The following is a 22,137-nucleotide window of genomic DNA, read 5'->3' on the forward strand; positions in this document are numbered from 1 at the left end:
TTTAAGTCTATTGATGTGGTGAATAACATTTATTGATTTCCGTATATTGAACCAGCCTTGCATCCCAGGGATGAATCCTACTTGATCATGGTGTACAATTTTTTTGATATGTTTTTGTATCCGATTCGCCAGAATTTTATTGAGGATTTTTGCATCTAGGTTCATTAGAGATATTGGTCTGTAGTTTTCTTTCTTTGAAGTGTCTTTGTCTGGTTTAGGTATCAGGGTGTATTATCTCTATTTTAAAGCTGAAAAAACTGAGGCCTGAAAGTTTAAGAACTGCTCCAGTGTTGTCAAACCAGACAGTGACAGAGCTGGACTTTGGATTCAGATTAGTTCACTCCAGTGCTATTATTTCTTCTTTTTGCTTTTTTTGCCTTACTAGGGATTGAACCCAGAGTCTTGCATATGGTAGGCAAGTGATCTACTACTTAACTAGATCCCCAGTCTTTTAAGTTTATTTTGAAACAGGGTCTCACTAAGTTGCCTAGTTTGGCCTTGAATTTAAATTCTTCAGTCTCCTGAGTAGCTGGGATGACAGATGGGGGCTATCACAGGAGGCTCACCATTTTTTCTGCAATGCGGTTGTATATGTATGTATATTTTAAGCAATGGGAACTGTTATCTTTGAATACATTCATGAGGTTTTATTTCTGCTTGGTCAAAAGAAATTTTCCAGATTGGGTTAGATGAAGGAACAATGCTATAGTCTGAATATGGTTTGTCCCCTTTGAAACTCATGTTGAAATTTCATCCCCATTATAGAACCTAAGAGGTGATTAACACTCTGTCCTCATGCATGGATTAATTCATTCAAGGAATTAATGGATTAATAGATTAATGTGACAATGGCTTATTTCCAGATTGAGCCTACTGTGAAAGTTAGTTTGGCTAGGTCTCTCACACAATTCCTGACTATTCCAAGTGATACACCGTGCTGCCTCAGAACCTTGCCAGCAAGGAGGCCATCACCAGATACAGATCTGCCCTTCAACGGACCAGAACCAAAACAAACCTCTTTTATTTAAATTACCCAGTCTATGGCACTACATTATTAGCAACAGAACATGGACTAAGACAAACACCTTATTTCCTTTCTGATCTCAAGCTATCATTCTTTAAGGGTATGAGAAGTTACCTTGTTCTCTTCTGGTTCTTCAAATAGTCTGTAAGCCCTATTTAGGTAAGCACAAATTAAAGTACCAGGTTACTTATCAGTACCCCAAAGCTGAAGAATTCCAATTCTTAAAACAACATACATATACAGCGAGTTGTTCTTTTCTTCTTCTTTTTTTAAATGGCATTGGGAATGGAACCCAGGGATGCTCTACTAGTTTTTATTTTTTATTTTGTGAAAGGGTCTCACTAAGTTGTAGAGGCTAGCCTCCAATGTGCAATCCTCCTGCCTTAGCCTCTGCACCCAGCTCAAGGGGTTATTTTCATCATCTCTATTTTACAAATAGTCTGCACAGAAAAAATACTGTAGCATAAGCTTAATACACTACAGCTATCTTCAGAAGCTGAATTAGAGGGTTTTAGATAAACAGAGCTTTGTGGAAATAGAGTAAAACTTCGTATATCCAAGAACCAAGAAATGCATAAAGCCATAAAATACTGTCTTCTATGCATTTTCTTCTTTTACCTTGCAAACTGACAATTATCCAAGTTTATAAGGAGCTCTACTTTTGCTTAGAATGTTGAAAGCCCTAAAAGATTAGTTTTACCCTAACAAGAAGAAGATCTGGATAATCTATAAAAATCATAATTCTTTGGAGCCTATCAGAGATTAGAGATCCTAAGGTAACTACATAAATTGAATTCAAGGGTGACAAGCCCATCTGAGGAGAGATGAACATACCTTTGGCAAAGAACAAGAAGAAGAGACAGCAGCCTTAAAAGTGGGTAAAGAGAGCAGGGCACAGTGGCACATGATTGTTTTCCCAGCTACTTGAGAGGCTGAGGCAGGAAGATCACAAATTTGAGGCCAGCCTCTGCAACCTAGAAAGACCCTGCCTCAAAATAAAAAATAAATGAAGAAAGGACTGGGGTTATAGCTCAGTGATATTGTGTCCCTGGGTTAAATCTCCAGTACCAAAAAGTTGGTAAAGAAAACAATTTAATACCTACAATTTAAATAAATTCTTAAAGTCAGAACATGGGCCAGCCTGACAGAGTAGAATCCCTTGGAGCCCCAGAGAAAAAGGAATCCACTTCCACTGGCCTCCACTGAGAGTTTGTTGTAGGACTGGGTATAAAATAGAAAACCTGAGAGAGCTCTCTCTCTCTCTGGGGTATACATGTGCTGTGACTGCTAAAGCTGAGGGACAGCAGGAGTACTAGGGTAATCAATCTGTCCATGCTCCATGTCATTTATGACCATAGTTAGTGACTGGCGGCCAGGAGATGCTAGGCATCTGGACTGTTATTTGATATGAAGTAAAAAGCAAGTGCCAGGGAGGGCAGGAAATCCTTCAGTGCCCAGAGCCTAACCTTGCTCTGACAGGAAAAGCTGTGCACCCCTGGGAGAAGGAAAGGAAACCTTCACTACCCCTGTTCTTAGGCAGATTGACTGCCACCAGAGGAGGAGTAGAAAATCCTTCCCACCTCTTACACTGACACACAGCAAAAGCAAACTGTCACTAGAAAAGAGAGAGGAAGTCCAGTAGGCCCCTAAATATGGACTGATTCAAAGCAGAATTCTGCTTCTACTGGGGAAGCAGTAGGAAATCACCTTATAGTCTAGATCCTGCACTGCTAGTAGGAGCTGGTATCTGTCAGTGGGGGTGAGGCAGGCGTGCTAAGACTGAGGTGGAAGGATGAAGAGAGCATTAATGCTTCCATTCTGAGTGATACATTAAGAAATGAGGGCAGTCTGCAGCTTGGAGAGGGCAGGAGGATGGAAAGCCCTCTGTGGTGCAGGCCACATGTACCCCATTAATATATACATGATACCCCATTGATATGTATAATTTTTATGTATCAGTTAAAAAGTAAATCTAATTAAAAAAACACAAGGCAGTGGAAAATCTAAAGATTGTGGTACAATGAAGTATAACTGTAGCAAAAACAAACCCAAACCTAGCTCAATTAGTGATTGATTTGACTCAGTCCTCAATGCTTATGGCCTAACAGAAGAAGGAATGTTTTTTTCAGTATATAAGTATGATTTACCTTAATTTCTACTGCTCAATATAGGATTTCTAGCTTCTAGAACTTGATAAATAAATCCCTGTTGTTTATAAGCCCCCTAGTACTTCGTTATAACAGCCTGAATGGACTAAGACATGGGTTGACCTCAACTAATTCATCTAATGGTTCTTCCACTTAATGGTAAGTTGTAGTACACAGTTCCCCAGGCTACTTTTCAAAAGTCCCTTATCCAAATATTCTAACCTCAGACCTTTTTTCAGTGGTCATCCCTTCTAAGCGATAACCTAGGGCAGGTTAACAGACTGTCCGTAACCCTCCTTTCTACATCAGTCCTTTGTGATACATAAGCAAGTATCTCTGGGGGAAGAATCAAATGGCACTTCTTTGAAATGATAATGCCAAATATCTGTTGAAGACTATTCATGTTTAACAATCTTGAATGAAACAGAAGAATGGTGGTTACCAGGGATGGGTGAGAGGGAGGAGGTTGAGGAGATGTCAGCAAGAGGGTTCAAAACTTAAGTTAGAAAGTAGGAATAATTCAAGAGATCTATTATACAACAAGCTGCTTATTGTTTATAACAATGTTTAAACTCCTGAAAATCACTAAGGAGCTGATTTTAAGTAATTCTCATCACACACAGATATATATAAAATAAAGAAAGCATGTGAGAAATGTGTAGCTTGATTTATTAGACATTCCAAAATGTGCACACATCAAAACAGTATGTTGTCCATGATAAATACCTTTTTTTGTTAATTTAAAAAATAAATTTAGGACAGGAGATGCAGCTCAGTGGTACAGTGTTTGCCTAGCATATATGAGGCCCTGAGTTCCATCCCCAGCAAACACAAACTTTAAAAAGTAAGCAAACAAAGAAAAAGGAAAAAAATTAAAAGTACAAATCAATTAAAAGTGATATATGGAACCTTCTCCCCCAAGGTAGCGCTCATTGTATCAACCCAAATATCAGTTGAACTTTTCTAGGTTCTTGTCAAAGCTCAATTGAGAGACTTACCTGTTCCTGGGTCATCTTCTGCAGCTCATTTTCCCAAGCTGCCTGGTCATCATCCAAGTTATAGGAAGCTGGTGGAGTGAGTCCACGAAGGATTAGGGGGTCTCGGTCATGGCAGAGGGCCGTCAGGTGTCCAATATACAACTTTAACTTGCTTCTATTTTGGTCAAGTTCTAACAGGGGTTGAATAATCTGAGATGGAAAAAAACGAGGAAAGTCAAGATCAATCTGAAAAGAGAGGTTTAAATATTCTTTATGTCTCTCAAGTCAAATAAAATGACCCAAGACTAAAAGCTCTTCTAATTACTATTACAATCTTCAGGATTATAAAGAGAAACAGTTCCACATACTGCTGCACATTTACATAGTCAAAACCCACCACCACTCTGGGAGACAGAGCATGCTGGCCTAGTATATTAACACCAGACCAAGATTTCTGTATTTGGGGGTGGGGGAACTGAACACAAGACCAGCTTGTGTTTTACAGAGATGCTATTCCCAATGTGGAAAGTCTCTAGTTAGCTCGCAATTTTTCTTTTCACTTCTTTGGAGGTAGTAGGTTTCAAAAATTTGCTAGTGAAAATTGCTCATCTGAAAGCCTGGACTACATACATTTCATTTGTTCCTCCACCTCCTGGAATGGAAGAAAAATTCTGTCTCTGGAGAAAGTGCATGTTTTTCTTGGCCAAGAGATGTGATGAGAGAACTTATTACTAAATCTGCCTCATCCTGGCTTAGCTCCCCTCATTCATTTCACAGAGGCTATCCAATATTCTTTTTAAACAGTGACTGATAAATCCTTATATAATACCATACACCTGACTCTTAGCCAAGGACTCTAAAATTCCCAGTTGTAACACTGGTTCTGTACTTTTTTAAAATAATAGACCTACTCTAAATTTCTTTTCTACTCCCTTTACCCTGGTTGAATAACTATTGAGGGCACACTAACTGACTGCTGACTTCTGCCCCAGAATTTCACTTGACAACCCTTGTGGCAATACTCTGGCCAGATATTTGATAGTCAGTCACAGCTTGGGGTGTTAAGGAAGAGTTGAGCCCAGTCCTGCATCACAGCACGCTGAAGTGCTGGAGCAGTATGCACTTGATGCACAGCAGCTGTGGGAGCTGTAAGCATTGCCAAAATGCCAGCCATTCTCAGAGTGTTCCCAGGGCTTCCAGGGCAGAGCTCTGCACCTGTTGTATGTCATCAAGGCTGGCATTTTTTCAACAGAATACCTCTGACCCACCTCATGAATGAGGAGCTCAATAATCTTCAAGTCAACAGAAACGCCTGGTATTACTTTCCATAGTGACACTGATTTCTCAGTGGACCCTACAGAAAACAATCTTTAACTTACTTAGTGAGATCACATTTCAGAGTTTAGGCCTATAGAGTATGATACAGAAATTGGGGCATAGCTAGGCAAACCAGAGGAAAATAAATCAATTCAGCATTATTGTAATTTTTACATTTATACACACACACACACACACACACACACACACTCTTCTACAAGGATCACAGCTAAATACTAAAGTATTGCTGTAGAAGGCTCTTAGGCTTTCTAAGAGACCCCCTAATCAGCAGGCGCATGGTACCAGGTCTGCTCTGGAATTTCCTAGTTATGATAGGCATATCAACACAGCAGTCACAAAAGAGAGTGTCTCAATTAGGCAGAAGGTTTGAATTTAAACAGTTATTCACAATCACCACCAAATTCTCAAAAAGAATTGTATTTTATTTCTGAACTCTAATACACATTCACTGTAGAAAGTTTTAAAACTTCTATGTATATAAAGTTGGTACGTCCGTGACAAAAGTCATGGTTTTGATACCACAACCCCTAGAACTGCAAGTAATACATTCTTATCTCATTTTCTTTCTTTCTTTTTTCAGCTTGGTCTTCTCCATCTTCAGAGACACACTGACAAAAAATCACTTTTGAGATTCTTCATTGGATTTGTGCAATTTTTTTCATTCTGTGTATGTAGCTGCCAACACAAAAATGCTACATCTGGCCTGCAAGGCTGAAAGAGCTGCTATCTTAGGTCATTACCATTTTGGATTGGAAAACTGTAATAAGAAAGTGCAGCCACTTAGGAAGGGGACAATACAATAAATGGTCATAATGGAAAGGTCATATTCCTAATGAAATGTAGGACAACAGCTCACTACTACTACCATGTGTGGAGATATTGGTTGTTTAGGTCCTTCTTCTTCTTCTTCTTCTTTTTTTTTTAATTTGCTCTGATCAGTTATACATGACAGTAAAATGCATTTTGACACATCATACATAAATGGAGTATAACTTTTCATTCTTTTGATTGTACATGACTTTAGATCCTTATTCTTAATCAAAAAAGGGATTTTAAACTGATTTAAATGCATTTGATGCTGATATACTGGTTAAGTAAAAAAATAAGGCAGTATTTTTGCATACTGAAAATTTCAAATATAATTTAAAAACTTAAAAAGTAACAAATTGAACTTTTCTTTTCCAGGATGAAAAACTCATTCTATGCTATAGTCAAAATGTTTGTGCTTTCTTGCTCTGTCAAATGCACATATTTTAAAAACAAAAGCAAAAATTAGAGAACCTGCTACTTAAAAGTTTATGAAACTCAACTAGCACAGAACCCAAATCTATCTATTAAAACAATGACTTTGGCCTCTCTAGAACATATTGACCATGTCAGTCATGTGGAAAACTCTTATCTCTCCTTTTTCCCCTATCTAATTTGAGCAGTCCACTTAGAAACAAAACTCCGGACTCCCACAAGGTAGAATGACACTACCTAATCTCAAGAGGGAAGAAGGGTACTTGCCAAATAGAAAAGAGAATGCCTGGTGGGATCTGTAAATTAACAGTTTTTGTCCACATACAACTTCAGTGCATTGCCAAAGGAGTTCTACCAAAAATTATCAGGAATGTGATCAGGCCAATTTGCTTCTATAATTATGCCAAACTACTCTGTGTGTGTGTGTGTGTGTGTGTATTTGCACCAGGAAAAAAGAAGTTAAAAATGAATTTGTCAAGATAACCTTTGGTTATACCAAATATGCCAAAATGTCAGTATTCCCAATGTTATACTTCAAATTGCAAATTGTTAAGAAAATAAATGGAGACATTTTTGGTTTAAGTATTAAGTGCTTTGTTTGTTCTTACAAGGATCTGTTTGTATTAGATTCTCAAATAGGTTTCATAGGTCAGTATCTGATGGCATATGGTCTTGAAGGTGTTTACTTTAACCTCGTTCTCACTTGAGTAAGGTTAGATGACTAATGGGCTCTGGGAAGACAGATGAGTTGCTCCTGTATTGTTTGATACAGAGAGTAACCAGAGCCTACAGTATTTCAATTCTGCAATCTATTTGTCTATGAGATCTGAACATACTTTCTCAGACCAGTTGACTCTTCCATACTGTATACAATGTAGAGAATGAAAGGCCAGCTCCATCAGCCAACAAACGGCCTGCTATTCTCTTCCCACTCTCCTCTTTCTGTCAGATTTTTACTCTAAGTATAGGTTAGTTGTTGCAACACATTCAAGGAAGTCATTTTGAGAGGTACGGCATATACTCATCATAAAGACTCATCATAAAGACTGAATGAAGAGGTACTGAATATTATTTGGGATATTGATATTATTGCCCTCAAGGAACTGGCATTTTATTGTTTGGAAGATACCACTTTTTAAAGCTAACATGTATTGATTACTTACTGAATTCCTGGCAAATTACTTTTATGATTATTCTGTGGCTAGCTCACAGTCTGAATTGGCTACAAAATGTATTGCTCTTTATTTACCTGCTGAAGTCTTCAGAGGCAAGTCCAACTGCCTATATATTAATTAAGTAGTTTTAATTCCTTGCTGGATTATCATTCCACTGTTATCTCTCAATATAGAGTGCATTAAGAAAGACCTGAAAATTACTAACTTTCCAGAAATGTTATTGTTTTAATGCCATTCTTTTCCAGAGGCTCCAGCAGAGAGCTAAACTCCAAAAAAAAAAAAAAAGGAACAAAATGCATTTATCCTGCCTCAAAGTCTTTATTCCCCCCATTACTACATTTATCTTCTTGTTCAATAACATTCTTCAGAATCAGGAAAAGGAAGGACAGTGTGTTAAGCCTCTTTGCAAAGGTTTGGAGCTACGTGTTTAGCATTTTTTAAAAAAATACAGTAAAACCCTATAAATATTTTCCTTATACTGATCAGATATACTGCATATCAAATCACAATTAATAAAACAAAAATAATTCAGTTAGACATTCAGTGAATGCCTTTGTGTCATGCCAGCTTTAATTGATGAGACTATTAAAAATAACATGTAGTCCTACTCTATAAAATAACATAATTTTGTTGTTGGGTGTATATAAATATTTAAATTGTGTGAATGCTTATTTTTGTTTTAACTTGAAAAAAAAAAATTTTTTTTTTTGGTAATGGGGATTGAATCCAGGAGTGCTTTACCACTGAGTTTGTATCCCCAGTCCATCTATTCATTCATTATATTTTTTAAATTAAAAAATATTTTTAGTTGTAGATGGACACAATACGTTTATTTAATTAATTTATTTTTATGTGGTGCTGAGGATCAAACCCAGTGTCTCATATGTGCAAGGCAAGCACTATACCACTGAACTACAACCCCAGCCCTCATTCATTATTTTGAGACAGGATCTTGCTAAGTTGCTTAAGGCCTGACTAAGTTGCTGAAGCTGGCCTTGAACTTGGAATCCTCTTGTTTCAATCTCCTGAGTTGCTGGGATTACATGCGTTTGCCTCCATGTCTGGCTTAACTTGAAGTTTAATTTACTTCCAGGAATACTCAAATTGCTAAATAAATCCCTTTGCCTTGATTTGAGGTTTAGTGTGATTCAGGCTTCATAAACATGCTTATGAAATTCGACAAGTTTTTATTCTTAATGGCCTCTGAGACCCACCTCTTCGACAATTAGCTTTTCTTTATAATTAATGGATTATTTAAATGTTATTGGGGTTCATTTTGAATCCTACTAAATAAGAAAAAAATTCAGAATAACCCTTACTTTTTACTTCTTCTGCAAGAAACACATGGACAAAACATGGCTAGCATGTCCACACCTAAAATAGCAGTCAAATTTTTATTAGTAGTAAGACCCCTGCATCTAAGATGTCTTTATAAAATACAACTATATAATACCTATCAAAAAACAAACCTTGTGGGAGGCTGCCATGTCATGTGACCAGCGTTTTTCCCCTCCTGATTGGTTTGAGGCACTGTCAGTCATCCCTGATGATCTGGCTTCTTTCAAGTAGCCATAGATGGTAGCCCCTATCTTGAGGGTAGAAATAATGCAACCAAATGTGTCTTCATGCGCGGGTGTGCCTTCCTACGTCCCCAGGGATCGAGCTACGCTCACCTGTTCCTTGTGATATTACCCTTTTGTCCTGTTTGGGACAGAATGTTCCATGGAAACGCCCTTTGTGTGTCCCCTTCTCTTACTCTGCTCTTGGGTAGGGCCTTCCTAGATGTCAGTCAACCTGCTGACAGCAGACTTCATGAAGCTAGCCTCAACCCCCTGAAACCTGACCCCTTGCCTCATTTGAATGGCTTCTCCTCAATAAAAGGGGTCAGCACGGTGCTCAATCTCTTTCTAAGGACCCTTAGAGTCAGAGGAGCCATCACAGCACCCCCAAAGAAAAAGGTATTTCTGTCTCTTGTGTGGTTACATACATTTCTAACATTTCAGGAAAAATTAAAAGCTAGCCTAGCCTAGTTGAAGTTACAGACAGGAAACTCCAGAGCTCCAAATCTTAACCTCTACTTCATATCTATTTTTCATGTGTATCTGTTGGCTCCCACAAATAAATTTTATAGAGTGTGATCATTTTACATTTATCTTCCAAAGCAAAAATAAAAATTTATGACAAAACAAACACTCCCCCAGAATATTAGTTACCTATACTATAAACATTTACTAAGTATTTAGATCATTAATTCTATATAAGCAGGACCCTTTCCTTAGCATCCTTATAGAGGACTATTACTACTACCACCTGGTTAATTAATGAAGAATGAAGTTTTGGGATCAGGGAATCACTAGGGCTTAATAATTTCGTTTCCTTTTATCTGTACATACAGGCAACAAGAGGAACTCAGTTACCATTAGGAATTTAAGCCCAAGGGTCACTTGGATCACTAAGATGAATAAATATTCAACAGAAATCTTATTACCTGCAGAAAAATATATGGTTCTAAAAGTAAAAAGTCTCTTCAAAGATTTCAGATTTTTTTGGGCTGGGGATGTGGCTCAAGCGGTAGCGCGCTCGCCTGGCATGCGTGCGGCCCGGGTTCGATCCTCAGCACCACATACAAACAAAGATGCTGTGTCTGCTGAAAACTAAAAAATAAATATTAAAAATTCTCTCTCTCTCTCTCTTCTTAAAAAAAAAAAAAGAGTAAACTTTAAAAAAAAAAAAAGATTTCAGATTTTTAAAGTTTTTATGGTTTGTTAAAGTGCACTATGAAAACTGCAAAAGACTACAGATTCTGAAAAATGAAGAAATGTAGGACTCATAACAAGTGACCATTTCCTCTTAGTTTTACAGCTCAGAAAGGTGTTGCCAATTTTCCTTTAAGGAAAAAACAAAAAACAAAAAACAAAATGAAACAAAATAAGACATTCTCTATTTCTTGACCCAGATATATAGAGAAAAAATTCTGTCCCCAAAATTTTAAGGAGATAGGAAGCAGGGTTTAGAAAAAAATGAATCTTATCCACAGTACATGTAAGAAGACAAGAATTGGTGTCAACATACTTTATATACAATCAGAAATATGAAAAATTGTGCTGTATATGTGTAATAAGAATTGTAATGCATTCTGTTGTCATTTATTTTTTTAAAAATTCAATAAAAAAAGAATTGTAATGCATTTGGCTGTCATTTATTTTTTAAAAAATCAATTAAAAAATGAATATTGCATTCTACACCCTAGAGCTGTTAATTTCACTCTATTCAATTTTTACTCTAGTTAAATATATCCAACCTTATACATTATAGTAAATGTTACCCACATTAAAACTAAGGATGTGCTTCGAGCAGAATGCTGGGGGGCAAGCCTAGTAGTGGGGGAAGGAAATTTGCTGAGCACATTTATATCATCTACTCAGATTTGTAGAGGATGTTAAGGCTGTAGGTAATCTGAAAAACTTGCTTTAATATATTGAAACTTGTAACAAATGAAAATAAAATCATTCACCAACAGGTAGGCTAACACATGTACAGATGAAGATGGCGCAGATAAATGGGACATTAAATGGAGAGAATGCCCCATGAGGCACAGTAGCTGCTATAAGCTAACCAAGCAAGGGCACACACAGTATGTGCTCTGAAGGGATGGCCAGATGAGAAATGAGTAAGAAAACAAAAAACTAAGAAATCTAGAAAATCCTCCATTCTGCTGTATTCAGAAATAGCAGGAGTAGAAATGTGTTCCAAATTCTTCTTCCTTGCTGTTAAAAGTTAATAAAGATGAGGAAACATCTTCAGTTCAGTTCTTGGCTTGCAGCTTTCTCTCCACCATAAATCACTTATTGTGTTTTAGTGAAAAATGGATGGAGGAGTTAAAATATTAGCATGTATATATGTTCTATAAAGTTGTCCCTGCTGTAAAGTTCCAGGGCTATATGCTGATGAGTGAAAAATGAGGGGAAAAAATCTAAGCATGGGGAAAAAATAAGGCAAATGAGAAAAAGAGCCTCACTTTTTTTTTTTTTTTTAATCAGGCAAGCCAAGTGAAGACTGATGCTGGGCTTAAAAGGGAAAATGAGGTAGGCAGTTAGCCACAGGCACTATAAGTGGTTTTTAGTTCCTTCATGCCTGTGCATACATTCAAGTGCCTAGACTGGTAACTTGTGTTCCATTTTGACCCTTTGAGGTTTTGTGCTCAATGCACCCATTATAATTATTTGCTGCAGTTGAGCACAACAGCACTTCTTGGTGTTATTATACACGGGTGGTAGACAGATGGATCTGAGACGCTGCAACATGCTTGTTGCCTGCTGAGAAAAGCACACTAACAACCTTATCACAACATTTCATTTTCTTCCTTCTCTAATGTACAAATGCATTTGGAGTGGAGGGAATATGCAAGTGAAGTTGCTCAGAGTAAACAAAAGGAATCTCCCTACCTTGACAGTATCTCAGTAAACAAGTATGCAATATAACAGGATGTGAATCTAGATTATGAAGAATACATCTATTGGTTCCTTCTCATAGTCTATAGGACTACAAAGAACAGCCAAGTATGATTATCTATAAACTATGAGATTTGATAGTTTATTTGTACAAAGCCTCCCAAACAGAGGTGAGTCTCTGGAGGACACTCATTTCTATGAATATCACTTATTTCATGGTAAGGTTAAGGGTGTGCATATGTGCATTCATGTGTACACACAGGAGTTGGAAGAGTAGACAGAGACAGTTTGCCATTAGTCATGTTATTATTTCAATGCTAGCATCAAATAAAAAAATAGACTATGCAGATATTTAGAAGTTTACTGCTGAATGCTTGTAGGCTGTGGCCACTGTGGATATCACTCTGTGTCTGAAGCCTTTGGCAGACAAGGCTCCTCATTTAACAGTGCTTAACAAGAACTTAGCCAAAGAGGGTATTGTGGAAGGGGAAAAGAGTTTAGTTACCACCTGGAATCCAGGGGATGATATAAATGTATCTGTAGTTGTATATAAATATCAGAAATAAGGATTTTTCTTTTTGGAGCAAGACAAATTACATACAAGAATTTCATCAGTTAATACTAAAGTTGAACAAAGCCAGGAATGAACTGTGATGTGTCAGAAATGTTTGTGGTTTGGTGTTTAAGATGCCTATGTGTATGCTTGAATTGGCAAGAGGGTGTGAGACAAGATGAGAAAAAAGATCGGAGCAAAATGGACCCCAGCCAGTATGTTAGGTTTCAGTGCCACAAGAACTCTGCATATCTGAGAGGATGAGGAGATGTTCTTAATATTATGAGACAGCACTTCCAGGACTGAAACCAGTCCCAGGACAGGAGGCACAAAAGGTGTCTCTCTAATTTCTTCCTCTCATTACCATTAACTGAAATGAAGTGAGACAGAAGCTAATTCCAGGAAAGCCACGGTACACCCCTCCCACTTCCAATCCAGTAGTTTTGCTTTGTTTCAACGTACTATTATTCTCTAACTTTCCCCTGATAATTCATCTCTCTCCTTCTGCCCTGCTCACAGAGGAATCTTTATTTCTACGCCATGATAGATCCCCCCTCCGCACCCCCCCACCAAAAAAAAAATCCCATACATCTGAGAAGCTAAGAGGGATCTTGGCTGCCCTGACAGAGTTGTCCTTTCTGGATTTACGTCTGCTGCAGTCAATCAGGAAATCATATTTAAAGAGCAAATACTTTCTGAAAATTTTATATGCCGTGAACAAATCCCATGGATTAACGATTTCCAGACATCACCCCTTTCACCTTGGTAGTAATCCAGTCTTGGGGTGGAAAAAAAGATTTGGGAAAAACAAGAATTAGAAAGACTCTTCTCTATCAACTTTCTTTATTTGAGAATGAATCTTTCATGCAGTCACTCAATTGATCTCTCTTAAAATGTTTAAATTGTTTAGCATAACACAAATACTGATGGACACTACCATTTCAAGTTACTAGTCTTTGATACTTTAAAAATTCATTATTTGAGCATATGTCAAAAGAAGCTCAGAAGACTAAACACCAGAAATCCTACAAATTTTGGCTAATGTTATGTATTTTAAAGTGAACAGCCAGGGAAATCAAGATTAAATAACCTAGAATATGATCATCCTTATTATTTTCAGCCAAGGGTACCCTTGTCCTGTTATACATGGTCCCCCCTTTTGGAAGAAGAGCCCATGTGCCCTGATTCTCTCTACCCCAAATACAGGCTCACTAAGTGTTGACTGAAGATCAGTTCTGAAGTGCAATGGCAAGAGTGGTATGGTTTATTGAAATGTGTGAGACAGAATGGGCCAAAAGAAGAAACTCCACCAAATGACAGAGTTCACAGATCCTCAGAGGGAAAGGGCAGCATAACAGCAAATGAAAAAATGGGGAATAGGCAGGCTATGTGGAAGAGTTCAAAGAACCAGAAATGGGGAAGTACCCAGACTGAAGTGTGTGCAGCTACGATCAAACAGAGTAACAAAGAGAAAACTAGGTTCCTAGTTTAGGAGTAAAGTGACTTGATACTAAAAAAGAAAAAGAAACAGAAACATCTTAAGTTTGTATAAAATCTTAAAGGGCAGAGACCAAGTTTTTGTACGGAGTAACTAACATATTATGAGTGTTTACAAAATAGGAAATAGAATGAAAGAATAAACTAAACATCAACTCTAGAGGTCAAAGAAAGGGACTAGAGAATGCAGGAACAACTTTATCCCACCATGTTAAGCTCTCTTGCTACAGTAGCAGCTTTTTCCTGATTTTCCTCCCAAGAAGTATACTTTTGCATCAAAGACTAACTGGAGGACTTGTTGTCTGCCTGTTCTAAGCAATCTGCCCAAATATATGTAACATAATTCTGAGGGACTCTTCATTCAATTGCCTCCTAGGCTTCAGCAGCTATAATCTTGCTACCGCTGACAGGAAATAACCTTTTTTTAGGTTATCCACCAGAAGCAAAGCCTCTGCCCTCTTGCTCATTTAAGTAGTAAGAGATCATGCCACTGGGTCTCATAAACTTGTCATTTGTCTATCTAATGAACCATCCACACCTCATATCCTAGATATGCAGCATATCAAAGAATATTGTAAAGCCATTTTGAGGTTGATACCTTCTGAGTTTGGTGCTGTACATTTGATGTATCTGAAGTTTCCAGCATCTCTTGATTTTCATAACATGTTCTGTCTCAATGATCATATACTTCTGTACACAAGAACAAAGCATCAGATTTATGTGTTATTTAAAACACACATGTGTGTGCGCACACACACAGGAATGTGGCCTGATTTGTTAGCATCAGGCTCTCCTGAGCTGGAACTCTTGCATCCTGGCATCTCTTGGAATAATGACAACATGCACCATCTAAGAAGGCACAGCTGATTGTCTGGCTCCTTGTCCTTTCCTGCTCTCATGTCAGTCACTTCTTTCATAAAATTCTGTTTTAGCCTGGAGTTAAATTAACTTAGGTGATGCTTTGTGCCTTATGATCTTGACAAAGAACTACTTCTATTTGAATATTCCTCTGGAAACAGCTGCTGTGGTGTTTCAGTACCTTATAGTCCTATATTTAATACATTTAATGTAGTCTCCATTCTTTAGAGCCAGGGAAGGCTGTGTGGGTGCTGTGAATATGGCCAGAAACATGACCCATTCAAACACCAGCCAGAAGCATGCAAACCCTTGGCTGGTGACATCATGTTAATCACTGGGTATCCAGTTTCAGACACTGTGGTTAAATTTTTTTTTCTTTTTTTTTTTTTTTTTAACCCAGAGGCTAAACCCTTAACCAGAGAAAGATCTGTATCCCTTATGTTGTATGCTATGAAATCTTATGCACTCTGTGAAGCAGTACAGAACTCTTGAGGAACATAGTGCAGTGGTTAAAAGCACAGGCTCTGGAGACAGACTGTCTGGCTTGATTCTAGGGTCTATTAAAATCTAGCTAGGAGACCTAGAACAAGATGCTCTGGTAACATGTACCTTAAAGAGTTGTCATAACCAAATGCCTGTTATAGAGAAAGCTTCTTTAACAATCATTGTTCTTTTCATGCATCTGTTTCACCATCTTTAAAATGGGTATAAAAATGCCTAAGCTTGTGAAGACTTGATTACATGCAATAACTCTACCTGTTATGCTGACCCTCAGGACATTTTAACCTCACTGTTTGTGTGTGGCCTCACCAAGTAAGGTATGTGAAGTGTTGAACACAAAGAATTAGAGAATACAAGAGACCAGGAGTTGGTAAATCACAATCCATGGGCCAAAGCCTATTTTTGTATAGTCCATGAACTAGAAAGGGCTTTTACATTTTGAAGTGGCTGAAAGAAAAAAGAATTATATTTTGTGATATACAGAAATTACATGAAAATAAAATTTCGGTGTTTATATAAAATGTTATTAGATCATAGCCATGCTCATGTGTTTACCTCTTGTCTATGGCTGTTTTCATACTATAACAAAGGAGCTGAACATATTGCCAGAGAGTGAAATGTTAGTGAAGCATAAAACATTTACTATCTGGACCTTTAAAACTTTTTTGCTAATCCCTGCAACAGACCAATCCCTACAACAGACCGATCCCAGACAACAATCAGAAATTGTAATTTTAAAGAGGAAATTCTTAAAAGAATATTACTGATATCAATAATATTAACACAAACTAAAACATTAGTTAAATGGAAGTTTAGGTTTGGCAAAAGGCATTGAAAGAAAATTAATAGTTGTAAAAAGATATAATTAATAAAATCTCATGGACAGGAAAATTTTGTCAGTGTTAGGGAATCATTGCCTGATGATTCCCAATGATTCCCACCTTGACCAATTACAGAATATGCAGGCTTTGTTTCATTGCTTTTACCTAAATAGTTACTGTGTGCAAGTTAACTTTCTGAACTGTAACTGGGTTTTTAGTTTGCTCTATTTCCTTCTTTCCTTCCTCTCCCTTTCCCGTCTTTCTTTTTGCAGTATTAGGCATTGCATCTGGGGGCAGTTTAACCCTGAGCTATGCCCCAGCCCTGTTTTTATTTTTTATTTTGAGACAGAGTCTTGCCAAGTTGTCCTAGGCTTATGATCCTCCTGCCTCTGCCTCTCAAGCTACTGAGATTATAGGTGTGTACCACTCCAGCTATTCTCTAAATCACGAAAAACTAAAAACAATTTGGGACATTCTTTGAAGAATCATATCTTCTTGATAATGAATATACTCCCACTTCTCACATGCTTCCTTCATTGCACCCACTCAGCCCTTAGCATCATTCTCCAGGATAATGCAGGATGCTCATAACTGTTCTTCCTGTTTCTAGCATTTCCCCTTCTGTCCTTCCTCTACAGACTGAGGAGGCAGTCCACTGGCTGCTGAATGCACTAGACTTAGAGCTTATTTCTTCCTCTCTGACATCCTATGATGATTTAAACATAAGCCTACAGATTATTTCACATTCCTCCCTTCAAAAAGTGGCACATAAGCTCCTCTGCTCCATTAAATGTGGGACAGTTTTAGTGACTCACTTCTAAGGTATAGAGCATAGTAGAAGTAACTTTTGATTCTCTTGTCATAAGAGGCAGTGTAGCTTTCTCCTTGCTCTGATCTCTTGGGTCACTCATTTTGGGTCACCGTGTCATAAAGACACTCTAGCAACCCTATGGAGAATTTCACATGGGGAGGGACTGAAGGTTCTTGCTAAAACCCAGAATGAATTACGAGTAAACTAAGCATCTTGGAATTGAATGCTTCCCCAGTCAAAGTTTTGGATAAATTCAGTATGAAATGACATCTTGACTACAACCCCAGGAGAGACCTATGGACCCAGTCAAGCTGCTCCTGAATTCTTGATCTATAGAAACCACTGAGATAATAAATGTTTAGTATTGTTTTATGTTGCCAAGTTTTGGTGTAATGTTATGTGGCAATGGATAATTATTATATATCTTAAGCGTTATCTATAGTGAACTACCAGGAGTACAGTCAAATTTGTTATGCTGTTTGTGTTTCTATGTTCTTGTCAAAAGTTTTATCTGCCTGGCAAATCCCTAATGCTCCAAGAGTCAGCTCAAGTGACATCTCCCCTGTGAGTCTTTGAGTCTTAAAGTCTTATGGCTTTTCCCATTGCATCTTAGACAAATTTCTCTGCCGAAGAAAATTTGTTATTTGGCATTTGCTTCATGGTCTTTAAATTTTTTTCCCCCAGGTATGTGGTGCAGTGGAGGCATATGGAAGATAGCTAATAAATATTTTTGAATTAATTTTGTTTTCTCATTTCAGTCAGTTTTAAAGCCAAATAATAAAAGCTCTAAAGCACATTTATGGAATTAGTCTATGTGAACTTAAGGACCCAGATGTAAATAATATGGGAGTGTGGAGAATGTGTTTTTCAGTTTGTGAAAACATGAAGTCAGGGACATCCTGGATCAATTTCTGGAAGATTTAACAATTTGAATACTAGATTTTAAAATAATGATACACTAACAAAACAACAATATGACCAAATTTAAGATGTTTTCATTTGACATCCAGGGTGCCAAAAGCAAAATCTGAGTAACTTATTTCATATTCACATGAAAAGGAACCCAGAAAACTAAGACCTTTCTGTGCTTGCCAAATCCCTCCTCATGTAAAAATTTTGTGATTTGAGTCTTAAAATTTAGGAAGGAACAGTGTTATATATATGTTCAGTGTGTGTGCATACACACACACACACACACACACACACACACACATGTTCTGTTTGACTATCTTTTGATGAAGTGAAATGAAGTTTTCCTAACAAGTGTTTTGCCTTAAAAATCTGAATTTTCACCAAAAAGAACAAGCCATCTGTTTTGAATATTTTATAGACTAAGCCTCTATTTGTGCATTGCTTTGATCTGCTGGCATTATGGGAAGCCAGTGATACAGTCCAGCTATACCTCAATCAACTGTGCTCATTTAATTTACCCCAGAAATGCTGACTGCCAGACCCAGCTGGAAACTTTAGCCTCGTCATTCTAGCATCAGGAAGAAGGAAGACACATCAAGGGAGAACAGCTCTTTTGTTTTGGTTGATGATGCAGTTTTGTGTCCAAGAAAATATTCCTTTAACCTAAAACAGATAGTAATCCTAAAGTCAGACTGTATAGAAAATAAATTAGTGGGTAGTCGAGGACAAGTTAATGAAAGTAGTACCACAAAATTCCACTATAACAAGGCTATTGTTTTATAGATAGGCAGATAAAATGGGAGTCAAAGCATCACTATAAAATAAAAATGTGGTATGATAGTTGTTAGGCCTGTCTTCCAAAGATGGTATTAAAAAGGGGTCCCGCCATATGTTAACTGAGGGGGCTAGTTAATGAACTTAATGATATAATGTTCTAGAAGGCGCAGCTGACTGAATATTGACTGGTGTCAGATTACAGGATAACTTGTTAAGGTGCAGGGAAAAACTAAACCATTAAAAATAGCTATTACTACTATATAAACATGTGAATAAAATACATGTGACTTTTCCTCAGGGTAAACTCTAACTTTTTAAAAAAAACTTTAGGACTGGGGCTGTAACTAAGTGGTAGAGTACTTGCTAACATGTTCAAGGTGGTCCATTCCCTAGCACCACAAATAAAACAAACAACCCCCCCCCCTCCGCCCGAATTTTAAAATATTTTGGTGATATTAGAGATCATCAAACTCTAGATGTTGCACATGGGAGACAAATGCTCTACCAGGAGCAACATTCTCAATCCTCACTGATATTTTTGTTCAATAAGTACTTGTGAGCTTTACAAGGGGCCCCACATTTTCAGATGACTGTGGAAAAACAAGATGTGAAGAATTTTATTTTGCACAAAGTGCAGGAATATTTGGTTGTCCAAGAACAATGTCCAAATTACAAATAATAAATATCATAAACAGGAGGAGACAGCTCTTTCTCACTAGTCAAATCCTCATAATTGTTAAGATACAAACCCATGTATCTGAGAGCATATGTTCCAGAGATGCTTAAAAAACTCTTTAATTTTCAGTCTAAGAAATAAATCAAGTGAGTCACAGGACAATGTCACCTTAAATCACCCAACAGAAACCACAAAAATGCAGGATGTACCTGTGAAACATTATAAATGCTATCTTAAAAAATACTGAATGGGGCTGTGGGTAAATCTCAGCAGTAAAGTGTATGTTTAGTATTGCAAAACAATGACAACAACAAATGTTTTGAACAACCAATAAAAAAAAAANAAAAAAAAGCAAGAGTTCTTTCCTATTTAAAAAAAAAAAAAAAAAAAGAGAAAAATTCGGCTGGGGATATGGCTCAAGCAGTAGCGCTCTCGCCTGGCATGCGTGGGGCGCTAGGTTCAATCCTCAGCACCACATAAAAATAAAATAAAGATGTTGTGTTCACCGAAAACTAAAAAATAAATATTAAAAAAAATTCTCTCTCTCTCTCTCTCTCTCTTAAAGAAAGAAAAAAATTCCCCATGAAAAATTACTTACAACTTCATGGGGCCTAACAGGTCTTTGTTTTTGACCTTGAAGTTCATGTAGTCACCAAGCCTGGCAAGAATTACTTAAAACCAGAATTGAGGTAGATTGTAGCTTTTTTTTTTTTTTCTTCCCTCTTGCTTCTTAGTATTGCTGAAAATTATCCTCATGTCATAAAACTCCAAAAGAAAAAAATTCACTTGTCACCATGAGGTGCTTCTTAAGAGATAATTAGGTTGGACTCAATGTCTGGCTAATGTTATCATGCCTCTGGTAACTGGAGGATAGCTGTAGTGTTGTTCTGACAGTGAGCTCGATAGTGACCCAATCAGTGGCTCAGAAAAGAAGATTACTATCTTTTATGATTATCTTTTACTTAGAAAAAAATAATTACTAGGAATGTTGGTTTTGTATACAATTAGAAGAATGTTATAACAGGACATAAAAAAAATCTACAAACTAAACAGTGGCAGCAATGGATTTCATGGATATCTTAGGGTTGTATCACCACCACTACTAATATTGTCCTCACTGTCATTTGACTAAGCCACTTCCTGTTTGCCACCCAAAGGGCCATGAGCCCTGAATACATTATTACCTTCACAATAACCTTTGATGTAGGCTTTATTATTATCATTTAGCCAATTAGCCAATGAGGAAACTGATGCTTAACGAAGAGGCTCTGTAGGCTGGAGTTGTAGCTCAGCAGTAGAGCACTTGCCTAGCATGTGTGAGATACTAGGTTCGATTCTCAGCACTGCATATAATAAATGAATAAAATAAAGGTCCATCAACAACTATAAAAAATTTTTTTAAAAAAGGAAGAGGTTCCGTGATTTGTGGGAAGTTGCATAGATACAGAGCTAGATTCAAAGTAGGTCTATAGGGAAGCATACTCCTTAAAAATAAAATAAAATACATGTGACTAAAGGCCAAAAAAAGGCCATAAAAATAATATAAGTGCCTGTAAGGGAAACTAAAAGAAGTATATATATTTTTTGAGTTTCATAGGTGAGATATAACATTATACTAAAAAGAGGAAAAACTTGAGAATTCATCATTGTATATATCCAGATTATGACAATATCATATAAAAAACAGTAACAATTCACTAAAAATGTTAACTGAGATTGAATCAAGGTGATGGCATTTTTTTTTCTTTTCTATTTTACAAGTGAAGTGGTTGGTGTTGGCTAACTTCAATCCAACTTCCTTATATGGAAGTTTTGATAGGCAGCAAGACACTGAGTTCTCACATAAAAAAAAGTCCCCACAGAATTTGCAGACAGAGTTTGTGTCTGTCATTTCTGTCAGAGAGGGGGGATGATAAATTTAGGAGATAGGGTGATGCTATTCCTTTCCTGTTATTGTAATGAAAAAATAGAACTGGGTGTACCATTCTCTCAGTGATCTCCCAGTTATGGGAGACTCTGGCTAGAATTTAAGAGAAAAGGTGGGTGACTATTTGCAGATGATATGATTCTATATTTTAGAAGATCCAAAAAAATGTCACAAAGAGACTGTGAAAACTAATGAATTCAGCAAAGTAGCAGGTTACAAAATCAACATACAAAAATCAATAGCTTTCTTACATACCAACAATGAATCTTCTGAAAAAAAATCAGGAAAACAAGTCCATTCAAAATAGCCTCAAAAATAACAAAAACAAACAAACAAAAAAACCTAAGAATAAATCTAACTAAGGAAGGTGAAAGACCTCTACAATGAAAATGATAGGATACTGAAGAAAGAGATTGAAGAAGATCTCAGAAGATGAAAAGACCTCCCATG

At 37.1% G+C, this 22,137-nt stretch overlaps 1 protein-coding gene across 19 annotated transcripts in view; it reads right to left on the reverse strand.

The window, feature by feature from the left end:
• Erc1 (ELKS/RAB6-interacting/CAST family member 1) overlaps nt 1–22,137 on the reverse strand; it is a 1,605,700-nt gene that overhangs the window by 35,701 nt on the left and 1,547,862 nt on the right. For 12 of the 19 annotated variants that reach the window (XM_048787497.1, XM_048787503.1, XM_048787498.1 and 9 more), the window contains one exon: nt 4,170–4,358. In XM_048787497.1, the coding sequence (XP_048643454.1) occupies nt 4,170–4,358 (189 nt within the window). Of the gene's footprint in view, nt 1–4,169; nt 4,359–22,137 lie in introns of those variants that run through there. The other 7 variants (XM_048787507.1, XM_048787509.1, XM_048787513.1 and 4 more) reach the window with 1 other exon arrangement.

The sequence above is a fragment of the Marmota marmota genome, unplaced genomic scaffold, assembly GCF_001458135.2.
Source record: "Marmota marmota marmota unplaced genomic scaffold, marMar, whole genome shotgun sequence".
Classification (NCBI taxonomy): Eukaryota; Metazoa; Chordata; class Mammalia; order Rodentia; family Sciuridae; genus Marmota; species Marmota marmota.